General features: G+C 53.6%; 3 protein-coding genes across 5 annotated transcripts; 2 read left to right on the plus strand and 1 right to left on the minus strand.

Moving 5' to 3' along the window:
• Positions 1 to 3711: 3711 nt before the first annotated feature.
• OVOL3 (ovo like zinc finger 3) lies at positions 3712 to 6063 on the plus strand. Its single transcript, XM_036068092.2, is given in 4 exon segments — positions 3712 to 3873; positions 3876 to 3980; positions 5152 to 5353; positions 5855 to 6063. Coding segments are annotated over 4 exon segments (642 nt in total). The 5' UTR covers positions 3712 to 3747.
• Positions 6031 to 7634, minus strand: POLR2I (RNA polymerase II subunit I). 2 transcript variants are annotated; one of them, XM_078063357.1, is made up of 6 exons: positions 7261 to 7634; positions 7129 to 7183; positions 6742 to 6815; positions 6578 to 6652; positions 6385 to 6473; positions 6031 to 6218 (listed from the first exon to the last, which is right to left on the minus strand). In XM_078063357.1, exons 1-6 carry the CDS (start codon positions 7317 to 7319, stop codon positions 6046 to 6048), a joined length of 525 nt encoding a protein of 174 aa, XP_077919483.1. In that variant the 5' UTR covers positions 7320 to 7634; the 3' UTR covers positions 6031 to 6045. The 2 variants fall into 2 exon arrangements, with proteins under 2 accessions (XP_077919483.1, XP_035923988.1); XM_036068095.2 differs by having other exon boundaries at positions 6111 to 6218; positions 6422 to 6473; positions 7261 to 7625.
• A 241-nt stretch (positions 7635 to 7875) lies between these two features.
• TBCB (tubulin folding cofactor B) lies at positions 7876 to 16492 on the plus strand. Of its 2 annotated transcripts, none has more exons than XM_036068090.2 (6): positions 7876 to 8087; positions 8598 to 8741; positions 12323 to 12419; positions 13050 to 13241; positions 16014 to 16086; positions 16223 to 16492. In XM_036068090.2, the coding sequence occupies exons 1-6, from the start codon at positions 7974 to 7976 to the stop codon at positions 16335 to 16337; spliced, it is 735 nt and encodes a 244-aa protein (XP_035923983.1). In that variant the 5' UTR covers positions 7876 to 7973; the 3' UTR covers positions 16338 to 16492. The 2 variants fall into 2 exon arrangements, with proteins under 2 accessions (XP_035923983.1, XP_035923984.1); XM_036068091.2 differs by lacking the exon at positions 7876 to 8087 and adding an exon at positions 8182 to 8320.
• The last annotated feature ends 764 nt before the right edge of the window (positions 16493 to 17256 follow it).

The raw sequence follows: 17256 nt of genomic DNA on the forward strand, positions 1-17256 counted from the left end.
TAGTGGGAGGAACAAGACCAGCAAAGCATCTGCCCTCGTGGCATTAGCCTTCTAGGGAGCAAAACAGGAACTGAAGCAGTATCGGTGGAACTGTAGGTAAGCTGAGGGAGTTCGTTGTGCTGGTTGATGAGCCAGGGAAGGCCTTTCCGGGGTGACATTTGAGCTGAGGCCGGAGAGAAGGCACAGGCCATGTGGACATCTTGGGAAGATATCCGGGCAGACAGAACAGCCAGTGCGAACACCCCGCTGGGGGGATCAAACATATATGGAAGGAATGGAGTGAGCTAGGAGAAAGGGTAAGAGAGGAGATGGGAGGAAGAATAGGGTTCAAGGGGGCAGGGCCTTGTTGCTTCATGACATTTAAATCCAAGAAATATTCACAACACAATTTTCCCCCCTAAATAAGATACCTGATCTTGGTAGCTAAGGAGATGCCCAGTATTGTTTATTTCTCAGAGGCCCTGCCCCTGCCCTGCCCTGCCCCACAGGTTACAGACCCCTGGGGACCCTCTCTCCTTGCCCCTGCCTTGCCTGGCCACTGAAGATCCTTGAGGCAAGGCTTGGCATCCAGGCCCCTGAATACCCAGAGGACCATCTTGAGCCTTTCCCTAGCGGAATGTACCCCTCCTCCCACCCTGTATCATAATTAAGCCTTCAGGGGCGCCTGGGTGGCTCAGTCGGTTAAGCGTCTGCCTTTGGCTCAGGTCATGATCTCGGGGTCCTGGGATCGAGTCCCACGTTGGGCTGCCCGCTCAGCGCGGAGTCTCCCTCTCCCTCTGCCCCTAACCCTGCTTCTGCTCCCTCTCTCTCAAATAAATTCTTTAAAAAAGTCTTCAACGCACAAGTAGCAAGCGTGGGGGCCCACGCTGCAGGGACATTTATTACTCTTGATTATGTTCCTGGCCCCGTTACCCTCTGAGGCTGAGTTCCACCCCCAGCTTAGGCCCTCAGAGCTGCAACATGGCTGCCATACCAGCACTTGGGCAGTATGCTCTCAGCTAACCAGGAGCAAAGGCCCGAAGGAGGGCAGCTGCCAGGGTAGTAAGAAAGGTGCTCAGCCTTCCTAGACGCTTCTTTCAGAGCAGTTGTAGGCAAGAATGGAGATGGCTTTGATTCACTTGGACCAACCATCTCTCCTGTCCTGGCCATATCACTGTTCAAACAAAATTGGGTTCTCTCAGCACAAGAGGGTGGGCTGGTAGAGAGGACCCAGTGTGTCTGCCACTCTCCACTTCTTAATGCTAAGCTCTTCTGCCCTGGAAAGACCAGAATCTCTCCTCCGACAAACTGGCTGGTTAAGAAACCACTGCTGATGAATGTGTGCGCATGCGGTTTGTGGACCCACAGGGCCCCAGCAGGAAGAGGACAGAATGCTCACACAGGATGTTTCAAGGAGAGTTCAGTGAAGGGATCTTTTACAAAGAAGTGGGCAGGGGATAGGGAAATCCTATGGTATGGTATCCTGGACTGGTCCCAGAGAAGAGCTGTCACTCCCACCCTAGCCTTGAGCTATAGATACAAGGGAGCAAAGTGGGACCCAGAAGAGCCAATCCTGGAGAGAGGGCTGCCGTGAGGGGAGCTGTGTGCCTGGCAACTTCATAGGGAGAGAGTTGGAGAAATCCTCTCCCCCATCTTCTGTGGGGCTCCCCATTGTCGAAATCCTATTGGGAGCGAGGGGGTACGGGAGGAGTGGGACAGAAAGGGTATGGGGACAAATAAAGACACCCAGCCCTGAATTTCTTCCCTAATGTGTTTTCAGTAACACAGGAACCACTTGCCCCAAGAGACGTGGTGCTGGGCAGGGAGAACTGGGCACGGGGAAAGAGACAAGATGGCTCCCCCTAACCATTTGCCAGCTCATTCTTCAGTGCAACTTGCGCCCTGTACTCCCACGCTGGACCGATCCTAGATACTGGGCTGCCAGACCTGTGCTGCACACACCAGTCACAGGTGCATGAAATCCAACAATTGTGAGATGGAGACACTTAAAACACTTTTTAAAGAACTTTATTTTTTAAAGATTTTATTTGCTAGAGAGAGAGAGTGAGCGCACAAGCTAGGGGAGTGGCAGGCAGAGGAAGAAGCAGGCTCCCTGCTGAGCAAGGAGCCTGATGTGGGGCTCGATCCCAGGACCCTGGGATCATTACCTGAGCCAAAGACAGATGCTTAACTGACTGAGCCACCCAGGTGTCCCGACACTTAACACTTACAGATGGCCGGACTGACTGAAACTCACATGCTTGCCTAGCCACCCCTCAAGACTTCCTAACAACCACCCTGTTTATATGCTGCATGCTAAGCACTCTCCCCACATGATCTACATGGATCTTTGACACAAACCAGTGATAGGGAGACACGTTAGTCCCATTTTCCAGATGAAGAAACTGAGGCTAAGCAAGAAGTGACTTGCCTGGGTTCTGCAGAGATAAAGTGGCAAAGCTCTGGGCTAACAGACTCTCAGTCCCACCTCCCTTGCTGCCCCAAATGAATCAGCAGGACTGACTCTCAGGGAGTGTGAAGAAATGAAGAAATAATGCTTCTCTCACCACCAAGCCTTTGTGTAGACTGTTCCCTCTGCCTGGAACACCCTCCCCTTTCACCTGAAACCTCATCTTCCTTCAGGGCTACATCCAGCAGTCATCTCTGAACCTTTAGGCTGGATCAGGAGCCTCTTCTGGGCTCCTTTGAGCCCCCTGGGTTTTCTCTGTTGCAGTTGGGATCACTTTGCCTGTGCATCCCCCATCATAGCTTTGGTCATTCTGCACTGTTACTGGCGTGTCTCCCCCATGGGCTAAGTTATGTGTTCATTTTTAGTGCTGAGCTAGGCCTGGCCCATAGTTGGAGCTCAGGAAGTCGCTGACTGGATAAATGAGAGGAAGCAACTGCACAGAGAATATTCAAAATCCTTAACCAGGGGTTAAGAGGTCAGACAATGATCAATCTAGAACACAGACTCGCTTGAATGTAGGGGTGGGGTTCTGGGAGCCCCTGGCTGTGTCAGGTGAACCCCTTTGGCTCCTGGACTGTGGGAGAGTGGGGAAGTGGTGTCCCAGGCAATCACTAGGAGCTGGACTATTAACACACCAATATTCTAATACCTGCTACATCTGAACAGTGTTTCTGGCTGAACGTCAGCTCTGGGCATCTGAAAATCAGAGAGGTAGAGCTTCCTGTTGGAAGATGCATAGCCTATATCCTCCCCTTGTCCTTCCCTACTGCACCATGCTGTCTCTCCACCCTCTGGAGCAAGCAATCACAGCCACTCCTCACCCCCGCTTCCTCAGACAGCTGCTGTGATTTGAATAACCAAACAGGCTGTTGGATGTCCGGTTGGTAACTGATTTGCCTGGCAAACAGACTCTCAGGTCCTTAGCCCTGCTACTTTAAGAGGACAGCCTCCCTGCAGTCTTTCCTTTTTCCCACTCCCAGGAGCTGTCTAAGCTTCAATCTTGCCCTTGGTGTCCTTGGGGGTCCTAGCGCTTGGCCGCCTCTGGTGGCTGGAGAGTGCCCTCAGGAACCTGGTGTAGGAGAAGGGGGAGGAATGGCGGGTCCCGAGGCAAAGGTAACTGGAGCCAGCGAAGTCGGCTCCCTGGGCTGGTCACAAAATTTGCATGGAGAGAATGAGTCTCCTCCAGGGCTCCCCCTTCCCTCCCTCCCTTCCCCCTCCAGTCATCCTGGGGCTGAGGTGTGACTGTCGGTGGGAGAAGCAGTCGTCTGTGTGGGGCCATCTCACCATTCCTGGAGGTGATGCCCCGTGCCTTCCTGGTCAGGAGTCGGCGTCCACAGCCACCCAACTGGGGCCACCTGCCTGATCAGCTCCGGGGAGATGCCTATGTCCCAGGTGGGCCCCTCACTGGGCCTGGAGGTGAGGGGTAGGTGAGACACAAAGCATCACCGTCTGGCTTCTCTCCTCAGACTGCAGCAACCAGCAGGGCCCTCCAGCACACCAGTCTTCTGGCCTCGGAGACCCTTGGGTAGCGGTGAGTCTGCAGCTGGACCACAAGACCCTGCTCAGTTTCATCCCTGCCCGCTCTCAGCCTCCACATAACCTGACTGCCCCTTACTTCCCAAGTCCATTGCACATGCTGCTCCAGCCTCAGGACCTTTCCACTTATTGTTCTCTGCTGGGAATGCCTTTCCTTTCTTAGTAGAGCTCACTGTTCGGCTTCATCCCAGGCACCATTTCCCTAGCGTGGGCAGTCACATTTCCTATCCCAAGATCCCTCTGTCCAGTGGGGCAGAACAAGATTCAAGCCAAGTGGATGGCGATTTCCTTTTTTTTTTTTTAAGGTTTTATTTATTTATTTATTTAGCAGAGAGAGACACAGCGAGAGAGGGAACACAAGCAGGGGGAGTGGGAGAGGGAGAAGCAGGCTTCCTGCTGAGCATGGAGCCCGACACAGCCTCAATCTCATGACCCTGGGACCATGACCTGAGCCAAAGGCAGATGCTTAACGACTGAGCCACCCAGGCGCCCCTGGCGATTTGCTTTATGTCAGACCAGAAAAGGTGACAGGAGCAGGATGGGGAGACTGGGGTTTCTCAGAAGGGATATTCAGCTGTGCATGCCCTGGAAGAAGGAAAGCACTAGCCGGAATAGAAATGTGACTGGGATCATTTCAGTATTTGTTCAAAGCCAGGAAGTGTTCTAGGCAATGGATATTTACCAGGAATAAGACAAAAATTCCATCCTTCCTGGAGCTTATAAATCTGGTGGGGGCTACAGGGATAGACAATAAAATTAGAAAAATCTATGTTACGGGGCGCCTGGGTGGCTCAGTCGTTAAGCATCTGCCTTTGGCTCAGGTCATGGTCCCAGGGTCATGAGATTGAGGCTGTGTCGGGCTCCCTGCTCCACAGGAAGCCTGCTTCTCCCTCTCCCACTCCCTTTGCTTGTGTTCCTGCTCTCGCTATCTCTCTCTCTGTCAAATAAATAAATAAAATCTTAAAAAAAAAAAAAAAGAAAATTCTATGTTACGTTGGAAGACGTGCTATGGAGAAATATAAAGCAAGGTAAAGGCAAGGCCAGGGAAGGGTCAGGGAAGGCCTTCGCACACACGAATAGCAGCCTTCCCAGCCCTCCTTGGTTCCTGGTTCTAGGTATTCCATTTGCTCCGGCCGGGGGGTCTAACTCCCATGTCCCTCCCACAGCACATGCAGGGCAGGCCGGCCTCCAGTCCCAGGGGCCCGGGGACACTCAGCTGCCCACTCTGCCCCAAGGCCTTCCCTCTGCAGCGCATGCTGACGCAACACCTCAAGTGCCACAGCCCCGCGCGCCGTCACGTGTGCCACTGTTGTGGTAAGGGCTTTCACGATGCCTTCGACCTCAAGCGCCACATGAGGACTCACACCGGTGAGGAGGGGCAGGGCAGGGCGGCTGGGCCCCAGGGAAGTCTGGAATGAAATGGGAGAGAGGTGCCCAGGATGTTCCAGCGTTTGTGTTCATGGGGTGAAGACTCAGCCATCAGGCGGCTTGGAACACCTCCTACTTAAGCCCCCAGCCAGTGGGTGCTAAGGTGGTGCCAGGGTGGAGGCCTGCTGAGGGCTGCAGCGTGAAGACAGTAGTGGCTACAGGATTCAGGTCCTAGACGGAAGGGTGCAAGGAAAAGCCTCCCTCCTCCTCCTGGGGAAGGAATATCCTGATGAGCAGGTGGGGAACACAGGCGTCTGGCCCACGTTTGCACTGGGTGGAGGTAGCACATGGTGGGACACAGGCAGAGTATGGACACCTCGGAGCAGGAATGCAGGAATGCTCATGGAGGGCAAGGTGGAGAGGCTTTGGTTTGGAGGCCATTGCCCTGTCTGTCCTCCACCCCCCCCACCCCCCCCACCCCCCCCCCGCCCTTCTGCACAGGGATCCGGCCATTCCGCTGTGGAGCTTGCGGGAAAGCATTTACACAGCGCTGCTCACTGGAAGCTCATCTTGCCAAGGTGCACGGGCAGCCGGCCAGCTACGCTTATCGTGAGCGCCGTGAGAAGCTGCATGTGTGTGAGGACTGTGGCTTCACCTGCTCGAGGCCGGACGCCTACGTGCAGCACCGCACCCTACATCGCGCTGCTTGAGAATGTGCATCCCACACAACCCACGGGAGGCAAATAAACGCACGAAATGCACGCACAAAACACAGAATTTATTACACATAGGAGAGGACAGTTCACTCGGTCCAGCGGTGGCCACAGTGTGGGGCCGTGCACACGTAGTACAAGCGCATGGCGTCCTGCCAGAAAGGGTGCACGGTTAGGAAGGGCCTGCACCCCATGGATGTGTACGACACACCACCTCCATCCAGCAGAGCCGCACCCCAAGATAATAGGCAAAGGGGCCTTCCCCAGTGGTAAGGGTCCCCCCCAATACTGGTATCCCTGCCCCCGGGGAGGACCAACCCTGGGACACGCAGAAAGCCTTCCTCCTGCCGCTCACCTCGGCCCGGGCACTATGTGACTGGAAAAACACCGCCTCCTTGTGGCCACACCTGGGAGGACAGTCAGCCACTCAGCCAACCATACCCTTCCCTCCTCCCTTCACCCAGTGAGGACGAGCCACTCTCCATCCCCAATACCAACAGCGCGCTCTCACTTTTGGCACGGGTGGTCCTCGGTCCGCGGCAACGTGGGGTCCTGGGACACGTCAGCGATGATCTGGGTCAGTTCGCTGAGGGAATAGAAGGCGAATAATTATGCCCAGACCAGGCCTTTCCCAAGCCAACAACCCCGTCCCCCGGCTCTAGTGCTGCCACTCACTCCACTTCGTGCGTGATCTTGTTGACGTAGATGCAGCTGTTGTCGGCTTCCTGCTGGTAATCACAATTCCGGCACTACGAGAGGGCGAGTGTGGCGGGGAGGGGGTCATGGAGAGATCCGGGAAGCGACTGGAAGGGAAGGCTGGGTCTTCCCTGGAGGGAATGACTAGAGCATGGAGTCTCGAAGTTGGGATAACGGGGTATATTGAGAATCACTTCGGGGATGGGCAAGACAAGAGAGTAGGGTTCACTCGGGGGATAGGAGGCGAGACCAAAAGGCGTAGGAGGCGTAAAAAGGAGTAAGGGTCACGTGGAGTAGGTTGGGGCCACACTGGGAACAGGTGGACCGTTCTGGGAAGACCCGGGCACTCCGCAGACTCGTGCTCACCGCGTAGAGCAGAATGCGGTTCTCCTTGTCCTCCTTGGGGTAAAGCATGTTGTTACTGTGGGAGGGAGAAGTCAGAGGTCAGTCCTGGGGCCATTACTTGCTTCCCTTACACACTCGCAGGCCCAGGCTCACCATTCCTGGCAGAATCGAATACCCACGAAACCCGGCTCGTAGGTACCGTCTGGTTCCATAGCTACGCACTGCCCGCCAAGCGAGCCTTCCGCACTTGCTCCGCCGCGCGACCGGTCGCGGGAAGGGTCAAGCCTAGTTGCTTCGCCAAGGGAGGGGCGGAGCTACGCACACACACTGCCCCCCTGGGGCTTTGTGCTTGGCTCTGCGCCGAGGTTCGATTAATAACTTGCTTCAGTTTTTTTGATATCCTGCGGTAATTGGCTCCAACTTCTGAGCCTCGCTTCCCCCGTTTGTTGAATAGCATGGTACGAGAGCCAGGGATACGATGCTTTACGTAATATGCAAGGCCGAGAGCATAAATGAAGCCATTGCTTTTTGCTGGCTGCACATGCGCGGACGAGGTAACTCTTGCCAGTCCTTCCTGTGGGCTTCAGCCTTCGCTCGCCCGGGCAGTTTCCCGGGCGGCTATTGGAAGAACAAGGCACCATGGAAGACCTGTCAGGATTGGCTGGGCCTACCCACGAGTACGGGAGAGCCCGCTTCCTGGCGTGGAAAAGATACGGCGGCGATTGGCGGACCCTGTTTGCGGGAGAGCATGGATTGGCCAGGTCGGGAGCAGAGGGAGGGGCTGATATCCCAGAAGCGGCGGCGGCGGCTGCGGAGCTGGTGTGAGGAGACTGACCGGGCTGCGGACCCCGGCAGGGTGTGGCGAGATGGAGGTGACGGGCTTGTCGGCGCCCACAGTGACCATTTTCATCAGCAGCTCTCTCAACAGCTTCCGCTCTGAAAAGCGGTACAGTCGCAGCCTCACCATCGCTGAGTTCAAGGTGTGGCCGTGGGGGCGGGGTCCGGAGGGCGGGGCGTAGCGTTTGAGGGGGCGGGGCAAAGGAGAAATGGAGGGGCTCCCCGAACGCGGGGAGGGGCGGGGATCAACCAAGGTTGAACAGATTGGGGACTGGGCCCCGGAGGGGCGGGGCTAGAGGGAACCTGAGGTTCCAGAAATTGGGGGCGAAGCCAGGGGAAATCAGAGGTTGCATAGGGCGTGGCCAGGGATAACCAGGTGGGTCCTAAATGGTGGGTTTCTTGGAGGAGCAAGGATGGGATGATGGTTGTTACAAGGGGTGGAGCTTAGGGGCGCCTGGCTCCCCTGGTAGAGTTTGCGATTCTTGATCTCCGTTCGTGAGTTCGAGTACCGCGTTGGGCGTAGGGTTTACTTTAAAAAATATAAAAATATATAAATTTGCAAGTACATACCTTAAAAAAAGAAAACAAGGGGTGGAGCCTCAGGGCAGAGGGTGGGGCCGCTAACAGCCTTCCACCGGCTGCTCCCCGCGCAGTGTAAACTAGAGCTGGTGGTGGGCAGTCCTGCTTCTTGCATGGAACTGGAGCTGTATGGACCTGACGACAAGTTCTACAGCAAGCTGGATCAGGAGGATGCACTGCTGGGCTCGTACCCCGTAGACGACGGCTGCCGCATCCACGTGAGACCTCCCCTCCATTCATTTATTTATTGAACAAGTACTTGCTGTACGTTGTTCTGTGTGATAACCAAGATAGGCCCTCCTCTCATGGAGCCCCCAGTCCAGCAGGGAGAGAGACAGAGCCATCACTGGACAGTGACAGCCAGAGTAGTCTGAACTGGGCTGGGAAAAGCCCAGGGAATTGGGGGCCCTCAGAGAGGTACCTACCTGACTCCTGGAAGTATCGGAAGAGGCTTCCTGAGGGGTGGGATGCCTGAGCTGAGACCCGAAGGATGAGGAAAGGGCAACTTAGGATAAGGGGTGGGAGGAGCATGCCAGGTGGAGGGAACAGGGTACAGAGGCATAGTTTGAGGTGGGTCAGGGTGAGTGATGAGACTTGGATGCGTTGGAAGAAGTTGGAACACAGAGGACCTCTGCATGCATCAACTCACATCATCCTCTCTGTCCCCCCTGCCCCCCCCCCCGCCCCTTACTCTTCAGATATCCCAGCATCCCAGGTGACCTCCACCTCAGGGCTTTTGCAAGTGCTATATACCCTAAGCCTGCATGGTTCTTTTTTATATGGCTTCACATGGCTCACTCCACCCTTCCTCACACACTTGGACGGTGTGAAGCCTTCACTGACCTCAGTATAAAATTTAAATCTCCTCTCTTTTCCACTTTACTTGGTTTTTGTCCTTAGCTCCTAGCACCCAGTGACATACTGTGCATTTCCCCCAGCACCTGGTATAGTACGGAGAAGATGCTCAGTGAATCATTGTTGGATACTGACCTGAATCCGTAAAATAAGACTTGGAAGATGGTGTGATTAACCCCATTTTGCACAAGATAAAACTTAGCTTCAGGATGGAATTTATTTTCCTAAGGATGAACTATAGTTAGAATTTTCGCCTCAATCTGCATGACTCTGGAAGTCACTGTGCTCAGAGAACTGGTTCTTTGTTACCTCTTAAGTGTTCATTGAGCATCCGTGTTATGCCGGGGCTATAGCTGTGAGCCAGGTCTGACGAGGTCTGTTTTAGCTCTGTCCAGTGTGCGAGGTAGATGTTAGCTAAACATTCACAGGAACAAATATGAAATGTCAGAGACACGAGAGCCATATAGGAAGAGCTCACAGAGCTGGGAGAGCTGATATTGGGGGAACCTGACCTATCAGTGAGGTCTGGGAGGACTTCCTGGAAGAGGTGATGCCTGAGCAGAGACCTGGAAAATAGGAAGAGTTAACTGAGGAAAGGAAAAGAATACTCCCGGAGAAGGGCACAGCATGTGCAGACACTGAGGTGGAAGGGAGCACAGTTAAGTACAGGGACTGAGGAGTGGCCTCTCCTCTGGTGGACAGAAGTGGGAGCCAGGGGAGGCCTCTGAGCCAGGAGAGTCCTGGTCTGGCTCAGGTGTTCACAGCCTCCCTTTGACTGTGTGTGGAGAGCAGACTGCAGAAGACCAGAGGAGTAGGGAGACCGGGGAGGCGGCTTCTTCCATAGTCCAGGTGGTGCAGTGGGGCCTGGATCATAGTGGGCGTGGGTCAGGATAGTGCTGGGCCCCCAGGACTGAGACTTCGGGCTGACAAGTGGGCAACCTCAGCCCCAGATGCTGGTGGGCCACGCACGGGTCGTGGCATCCTCAAACAGGAGGTTTTCACACATGGATTCAGGTGTAGACAGGCCTCTCACTTCTGAGGTCAGTTGAGGAAGGTTTCCTAGAGGTGGAGCCTCTGGGGAATTTTTTTTCATTTTAAATTCTTTTCCTGTTTATAAATATTCCCTGTATTTGAAGCGCCTGACTGGCTCGGTCGGTAGAACATGTGACTCTTGGTCTCAGGGTCATGAGTTCAAGCCCCATGTTAGGCACAGAGATTACTTAAAAACAATTTTTGAGTATGTATATAAAATATATTAACCTATATTTGTTGCCTAAAATAATAGCCACCTCAAATTTACAAGATCCTTAATACAGAAAGTAGAAATTCTTAGTGATCCTGGCCAGAGAAAAGGGCCGTTTCTGTTTTGCTGTGTTAGCCCAGTGGCTCAGGCCAAACACCTGAGGGTCTTTGCTGACCCCTGTCTTTCCCTCTCACCTATATCCAGTCTGTCTGCAAACCCTGTGGACTCCACCTCCGGAATCTATCTGGAGTCTACGCTCTTCTCCCCCACTGCGCCTGCCCTGTCCCAGCCTCCATCTCACTCCTGGACTCCACAGCAGCCCTTCCCGGGGGAGGGGGGGGTCCTGCAGTCTGCTCCCCACCTGCAGCCAGAAGGAGGCTGTGAGGCCCTGAGTCAGGTCAGGGTGCTCCTGGCTCAGAGCCTCCCTGGCTGCAGCTCAGTCTGGGTAAAAGCCAAAGTCTGCAGTGATCTGTTGTGTCTCCCAGCCTCCCCTGGCTCTCCACTCCAGCCGCCATGGCGTCCCTGCTGTTCCTGAAAAGGGCTAAGGACATTCCTGCACCCGAGATTTGGTGCCTGTCGTTCCTTCTCAGCCTTTAGACCTTGGCTCAGGCATCCCCTCCTTTCAGAAACCTTCTCTGGGGGCACCTGGGTGGCTCAGTCATTAAGCGTCTGCCTTCGGCTCAGGTCATGATCCCAGGGTCCTGGGATCGAGCCCCCCATCGGGCTCCCTGCTCAGCGGGAAGCCTGCTTCTCCCTCTCCCTCTCCCCCTGCTTGTGTTCCCTCTCTCGCTGTCTCTCTCTGTCAAATAAATAAATAAAATTTTAAAAAGAAAAAAAAAAGAAATCTTCTCTGACCACCCTTCATGCTCCTAAGCCTCTTTGTGGTACTTATATATGTAGAACCTTGTCATCGACTGGTGTTTTTTTTTTTTTTTTTTTTTAAGATTTTATTTATTTGAGAGAGAATGAGTGAGAGAGAGCACACATGAGAGAGGGGATGGTCAGAGGGAGAAGCAGACTCCCTGCTGAGCAGGGAGCCCGATGCGGGACTTGATCCCGAGACTCCAGGATCATGACCTGAGCCGAAGGCAGTCGCTTAACCAACTGAGCCACCCAGGCGCCCCTCGTCTGGTGTTTAATAGATGTGTTTGTTTAGGGTCGGTCTCCCAGCAGAATGAGCACTCCTTGTGTCCCTAGCACCCAGCACCCAGCCCAGCTGGGCGCCATGGAAGAGCTTAGCAACAGTGAGTGAATGAATATTGGGGGGTGGGACAGGAAGAGATGCTTCCTGGTCTGGAGGTTGGGGCCAGCTTAGGAGGGTCCCAGATATCCAAAGAGGGCAGATGTACTGCCCAAAAGTCTCATGAGCAAGACCTGAGCTCTACCCTTCAGTTCCAGTGACTTGGGGACCATCAGTGGTGATGGCGGCAGCATGTGGCGATTGTCTGGGGGCAGATCCAGCCTCTGAGGGCTTGGATGGGGGTGAGGAAGGGGAAATGGCCAGTGTGGCCACCTGTCCTCATCCCTTCTGCTAGGCTCCGGAGAGGAGAGAAGGCCTGGGTAAAGGTGAGGGTAGAGGAATGTGGCCTTTCCTAGATGGAGAGACTTAAATCCAGGGAATGCTGTAACGTGCAGCCCCCAGCATCCCAAGCCTCCCAGGCCAGGCCCTGCTCCCCACTGACCTCCCTCCCCTCACTACAGGTCATTGACCACAGTGGTGCCCACCTTGGGGAGTATGAGGATGTGTCCAAGGTGGAGAAATACCAGATCTCACAAGAAGCCTATGACCAGAGGCAAGGTACAGGCACAGAGGGATGGATGGGGGCCTGTGGGGGCCAGAAGGCATCTGTGCGGGTGGACAGAGGTCGGGGGCAGACAGGGACACTGTGGGGAGGTTGGTGGTGTGGGCAGTGGGGACAGACAGACATGGCAAGTGGAGGGCATGGGATGAGGTTGGTGTGTGGACAGATAGGGCTTGGAGGGGCACAGGGTGTGGGGTGTGAGTCAGGGCTGGGAGGTGTGAGGGAGCGTGGGCCAGCAGACGGGGGCATGAGAGGGAAGTCTGGGGTGGGGGGGTAGTTAGGGTCCCCTGGGGGCATGAGCAAAACAGATCCGAATGTGTAGTGAGTAAGATGAAGAGAGGCTGGATGGAGGGAATATGATACTGAAGGGATGTAGGAAGATGGGGTAATGGGAAGACTGGAGGCAGGCACCTTCCTTTTAGTTTCTGGATTGTGGAGAGGCCCCAGGAGTCCTGGGGAGAAGTCAGGGCTGTAGTGGGAGACTCGGGGCTTGGGTGGCAGCCCTCCAACTCCCAGAAGAGTTTCTCTCTGCATGTTGGCCCTGTACGGGTGGAAGGTGATCCCCTTAGGCCAGAGGCCACACCAGGGAAACCATGTCTAAGCCTTGTCCCCCACCCCACCCTCAGACTCAGTCCGCTCCTTCCTGAAGCGCAGCAAGCTAGGCCGTTACAACGAAGAGGAGCGGGCACAGCAGGAGGCCGAGACCAGCCAGCGCCTGAACGAGGAGAAGAGCCAGGCCAGCGCCATCCCCGTGGGCAGCCGCTGTGAAGTGCGGGCGCCGGGGCAGCTCCCTCGCCGGGGCACCGTCATGTATGTAGGTATGTGGCCCACGGAGGCTTTCTGCTCGGCCCGGAGGTGGGCAGTGCTGGCGACCCAGCCCTCAGGGAGATCCCAGTCCAGCAGGAGAGACAGGCCCAGCAATGACAGTGACAGCCCAGAGTGTTCATGCAGGGCAGTGGGATGTGGAGGCAGAACAGCGTGCGTCGTGATGGAGGAGACGGAGGCCGGAGGGGTCAGTTCAGAGGTGAACGCACAGGGCGCCAGTGTCAGAGCTGAGATGGGGAAGGCACGGGCCGAGGTGATGGGGGCGGGGAGGAGGGAAGCTTCGGGGGCCTGTGGGAGCTGAGAGGCAGCACCAGACCCGTCCTCGAGAGGGATCCCGGAGGCTTCCTAGGGGAAGGACTGCATGAAGGAAAGGGTGCTCCAGCCAGAGGGCACGGGGAGTGCAAAGGCCGGGAGCGAGAACAGGCTGGGCCTGTCTGAGGCCCAGGAAGGGAGTTAGGGAGGGAGGCTCATGGCTCTTGGGAAGAAAATGAGGGGAGGGGTAAGAGGTAAGGTCCGGGCAGGAGTGAGGCCGGACCATGCAGGGCCTCAAAGACAGTGGAGAGCAGTTGGGTGTTGTTGTTGTTCTAAAGATTTTACTTATTTATTAGAGCGAGCGAGCACGAGCAGGGGGAGGGGCAGAGGGAGAAGCAGGCTTCACGCTGAGCAGGAGCCCGAACGTGGGACTCGATCCCAGGACCCCGGGATCATGACCTGAGCTGAAGGCAGACGCTTAATGACTGAGCCACCCAGGCACCTGGGTTGTTTTTTTATAACAGCTTTATTGAGCTATAATTCAGATACCATAAAACTTCAAGCATACAGTTCATTGGTCTTAAGTATGTTCACAGAACTGTGCAGCCATCACCACAGTCAATTTGAGAACATTCTCATCTCCCCAGAAAGAAACTCTGTAAGCGTTAGCAGCCACTCCCCATTTCTGAAACCTCGACCCCCCCAGTCCTGGGCAGCCACTAATCAATGTTGTCTCTGTAGACAGAGACTGTTTTGGATGTTTCGTATAACTGGAATCCTGTAAGACGTGGTCTTCCGTGACTGGCTCGTTTCACTGAGTTCTCGAGGTTCATCCGTGTTGTAATACGAGTCGGTGCTTTGTTTCTCTTTATGGCCGACTGATGCCGCGTTGATTGGCTACACCCCATTTTACGGACTCGTTCATCAGTTGATGGATGTTTGGGTCCTTTCCACTTCTTGTCTGTTACGAATAATACTGCTGTGGACATTCTTGTATGAGTTTTTGTGTAGACACGGGTTTTCATGTTTCTGCACGTAGGAGTGGCGTTGCTGGGCCACATGGTCACTCTGTTTAACTTTGGAGGAGCCGCGCCATGTCATGGGCGCACCAGCGGCGTATGAGGGCTCCAGCTTCCCCGCATCCTCGCCAACACACTTATTATCTGTCTTTTTAATTACAGCCATTTTAGTGGGTACGACGTGGGACAGCATTGTGGGTTTGATTTGCATTCCTGATGGCGAATGAGATTGACCATCTTTCCATGAGCCATTTGTGTATCTTACTTAGAGAACTGTCTATTCAGATCCTTCGCCCATTTTTTAACTGGGTTGTTTAGTTGTTGTTGTTGAGTTGTGTATTAGTTTTCTGGGGCCACCTTAACCAAGGAATCACACACCGGATGGCTTAAATGACAAAAATGTATTTCTCTGTGTTTCGGAAGTTGGCAGTCCCAAGATCAAGGCCTTGGCAGGTTTAGTTTCTTCTGAGGCCTGCTTGGCTTGAGATGGCTGCCTTCTTGCTGGGGCCTCACGTGGTCTTCCCTCTGTGTGGGGGCACATCCCCGGTGTCTCTTTGGGTGTCCAGATTTCCTCCTCTTATAAAGACACCAATCAGATTGGATTATATCCCACCCTAATGGCTTCACTTTAACCTAATCACCTTTTTAAAGGCCCTGTCTCCAAATACAGTCACATTCCGAAGTATTGAGGGTTAGGACATCATCATGTGAATTTTGGCAGGCACAATGCAGCCCATAAGTTGTAAGAATTCTTTATATATTCTAGATACAATTCTCTCATCAAATATATGATTCGCAAATATTTTCTCCCATTCTTTTTTTTCCCCTCCCATTCTGTAGGTTGGTTGTCTTTTTACTTTCTTGATAGCGTCCTTTGAAGCAGAACATCTTAAAATTTTCATGAAATCCAATTTATTTTTTTTTGTTGTTGCCTACGTTTTTGGTATTACATCTAAGAAACCAGTGCCCAATATAAAGGTTTACTCCTATATTTTCTTCTAAGAGTTTTATAGCGTTACGTTTTGCATAATGGTCTTAGACCCATTTTGAGTTAATTTGTGTGTGTGACGTGAGATAGTCCAACTTTCTTCTCTTGTGTGTGGATATCTAGTTGTCCCGGGACTATTTGTTGAAAAGACTGTTCTTTCCTCCTTGTATAGTCTTAGCACCCTTGTCATTTGATCATAAGCAGTGTGGATTTTATGCCAGTGGGATGGGCGGCCTTTGAGGAGTTTGGGGCAAGGTAGCGGTGCTGTTTACTTTAAATTTTTACAGACTCCTCCAACTGGGGGTGTTGAGTAAATAGGGGATCCGGGTTAGGAACAGTGAGACCAGTGAAGGGGGCTACGATATTAGTCTGGGCAGGAGATGGAGGTAGCCCTGGGTGGTAGCAAGGAGAGGTTTTTGCCAGGATAGGCTTTGTACTCAGTGGGTGGGAATGAATCTGGGGTGAGCTGCATCCAGAGGTTTCATTGGGCTTTCCTCCCTGGGCAGGACTCACAGATTTCAAGCCTGGCTACTGGGTTGGCGTCCGCTATGATGAGCCACTAGGGAAAAACGATGGCAGGTAATAAGCAATCCCGTTTGGGCATCTGCGTGTGCATATGTGTGCTTATACGTGTAAGTGTGTGTGGGTGAGCACCTGGGGTGGGAGCCATGTTGGGGCCCTTTCTGACCACTGCCTCCCCCATCATGCCCTGCAGCGTGAATGGGAAACGCTACTTCGAATGCCAGGCCAAGTACGGCGCCTTCGTCAAGCCCTCGGTTGTGACAGTGGGGGACTTTCCCGAGGAAGACTACGGGTTGGATGAGATGTGACACCCAAGGAAAGGCATCCCCCTGCTCCAACTAATTCACCTACTCATTGCCCCTCCCTGTGTGTGCCCATGGCCCTCTTCCCTGAGCCCATTTTTATTTTATTCACCTTGCCATTGACTTTTGAGACTTATGCAATAAATTTGCTGGAAACCTGGGAGGTGTTGGAGGACTTGATGATTACCAGAGGGGTGGGCGGTGGCTGGGTAGGTGAGGGTGAAATAGGAGGCTGGGTAAAGAAGAGGTTGGGCAGGATGAGGCTTTATTCCTTAGCTGATAGCTGGGGGCCCATGAGACTGTTCTTTGTCCTTTATTAGTTACTGTAATGTTTTTCCTGCTATAACAAAGGGGCCCAAAATAATAGTGGCTTAAACAAGGTAGTTTATTTATTTCTCATGTAAAGTCTCATGTAATCACCAAGAGCTGGTATGGTGATCCCTCTGTGTCAGAGGCCGGTCTCCATACATATATCTTATTGCTCTCCCTTCTCCACATGATTTCCACATCATCAGCTCCAGGCACCAGGGAGAGGGGAAGGGGAAGGATACCTCTTGCCTTTAAGGAATATGTGCAACTCAAAACTTGTTTCTATTTCATTGACCAGTATTTTGTCTCATGGCCACTTGTAGTTGCAAAGGAGACTGGGAAATGTAGTTTTTATTCTGGGCAGCCATGTTCCTAGCCAAATATCAGAAGTTCCTATACCACAGAAGCTGGGGAGAAGGGATATTGGGGGTCAATAAGTTGTTCCACCACAGTTCCTGTGGGTGGGAGACCTTACCTGTTCACTTAATAATACTTTTAAAAAGAAAGAAAGCAAAAGACTAGAAGTAGGGGCGCCTGGGTGGCTCAGTCATTAAGCGTCTGCCTTCGGCTCAGGTCATGATCCCAGGGTCCTGGGATCGAGTCCCGCATCGGGCTC

Source organism: Halichoerus grypus, chromosome 15, assembly GCF_964656455.1.
Source record: "Halichoerus grypus chromosome 15, mHalGry1.hap1.1, whole genome shotgun sequence".
Classification (NCBI taxonomy): domain Eukaryota; kingdom Metazoa; phylum Chordata; class Mammalia; order Carnivora; family Phocidae; genus Halichoerus; species Halichoerus grypus.

What these genes read in the sequence shown, in the direction of transcription:
- POLR2I (XM_078063357.1), bottom strand. Translation starts at nt 7,319, where the DNA reads ATGGAACCAGACGGTACCTACGAGCCGGGTTTCGTGGGTATTCGATTC. An exon ending in ATTCGATTCTGCCAGGAATG is followed by an intron (nt 7,184 to 7,260) that starts GTGAGCCTGGGC and finishes TCCCTCCCACAG; the next exon opens with TAACAACATGCTTTACCCCA. An exon ending in ACCGCATTCTGCTCTACGCG is followed by an intron (nt 6,816 to 7,128) that starts GTGAGCACGAGT and finishes GCCCTCTCGTAG; the next exon opens with TGCCGGAATTGTGATTACCA.
- TBCB (XM_036068090.2), top strand. Translation starts at nt 7,974, where the DNA reads ATGGAGGTGACGGGCTTGTCGGCGCCCACAGTGACCATTTTCATCAGC. An exon ending in TCACCATCGCTGAGTTCAAG is followed by an intron (nt 8,088 to 8,597) that starts GTGTGGCCGTGG and finishes CTCCCCGCGCAG; the next exon opens with TGTAAACTAGAGCTGGTGGT. An exon ending in AGCCTATGACCAGAGGCAAG is followed by an intron (nt 12,420 to 13,049) that starts GTACAGGCACAG and finishes CCCCACCCTCAG; the next exon opens with ACTCAGTCCGCTCCTTCCTG.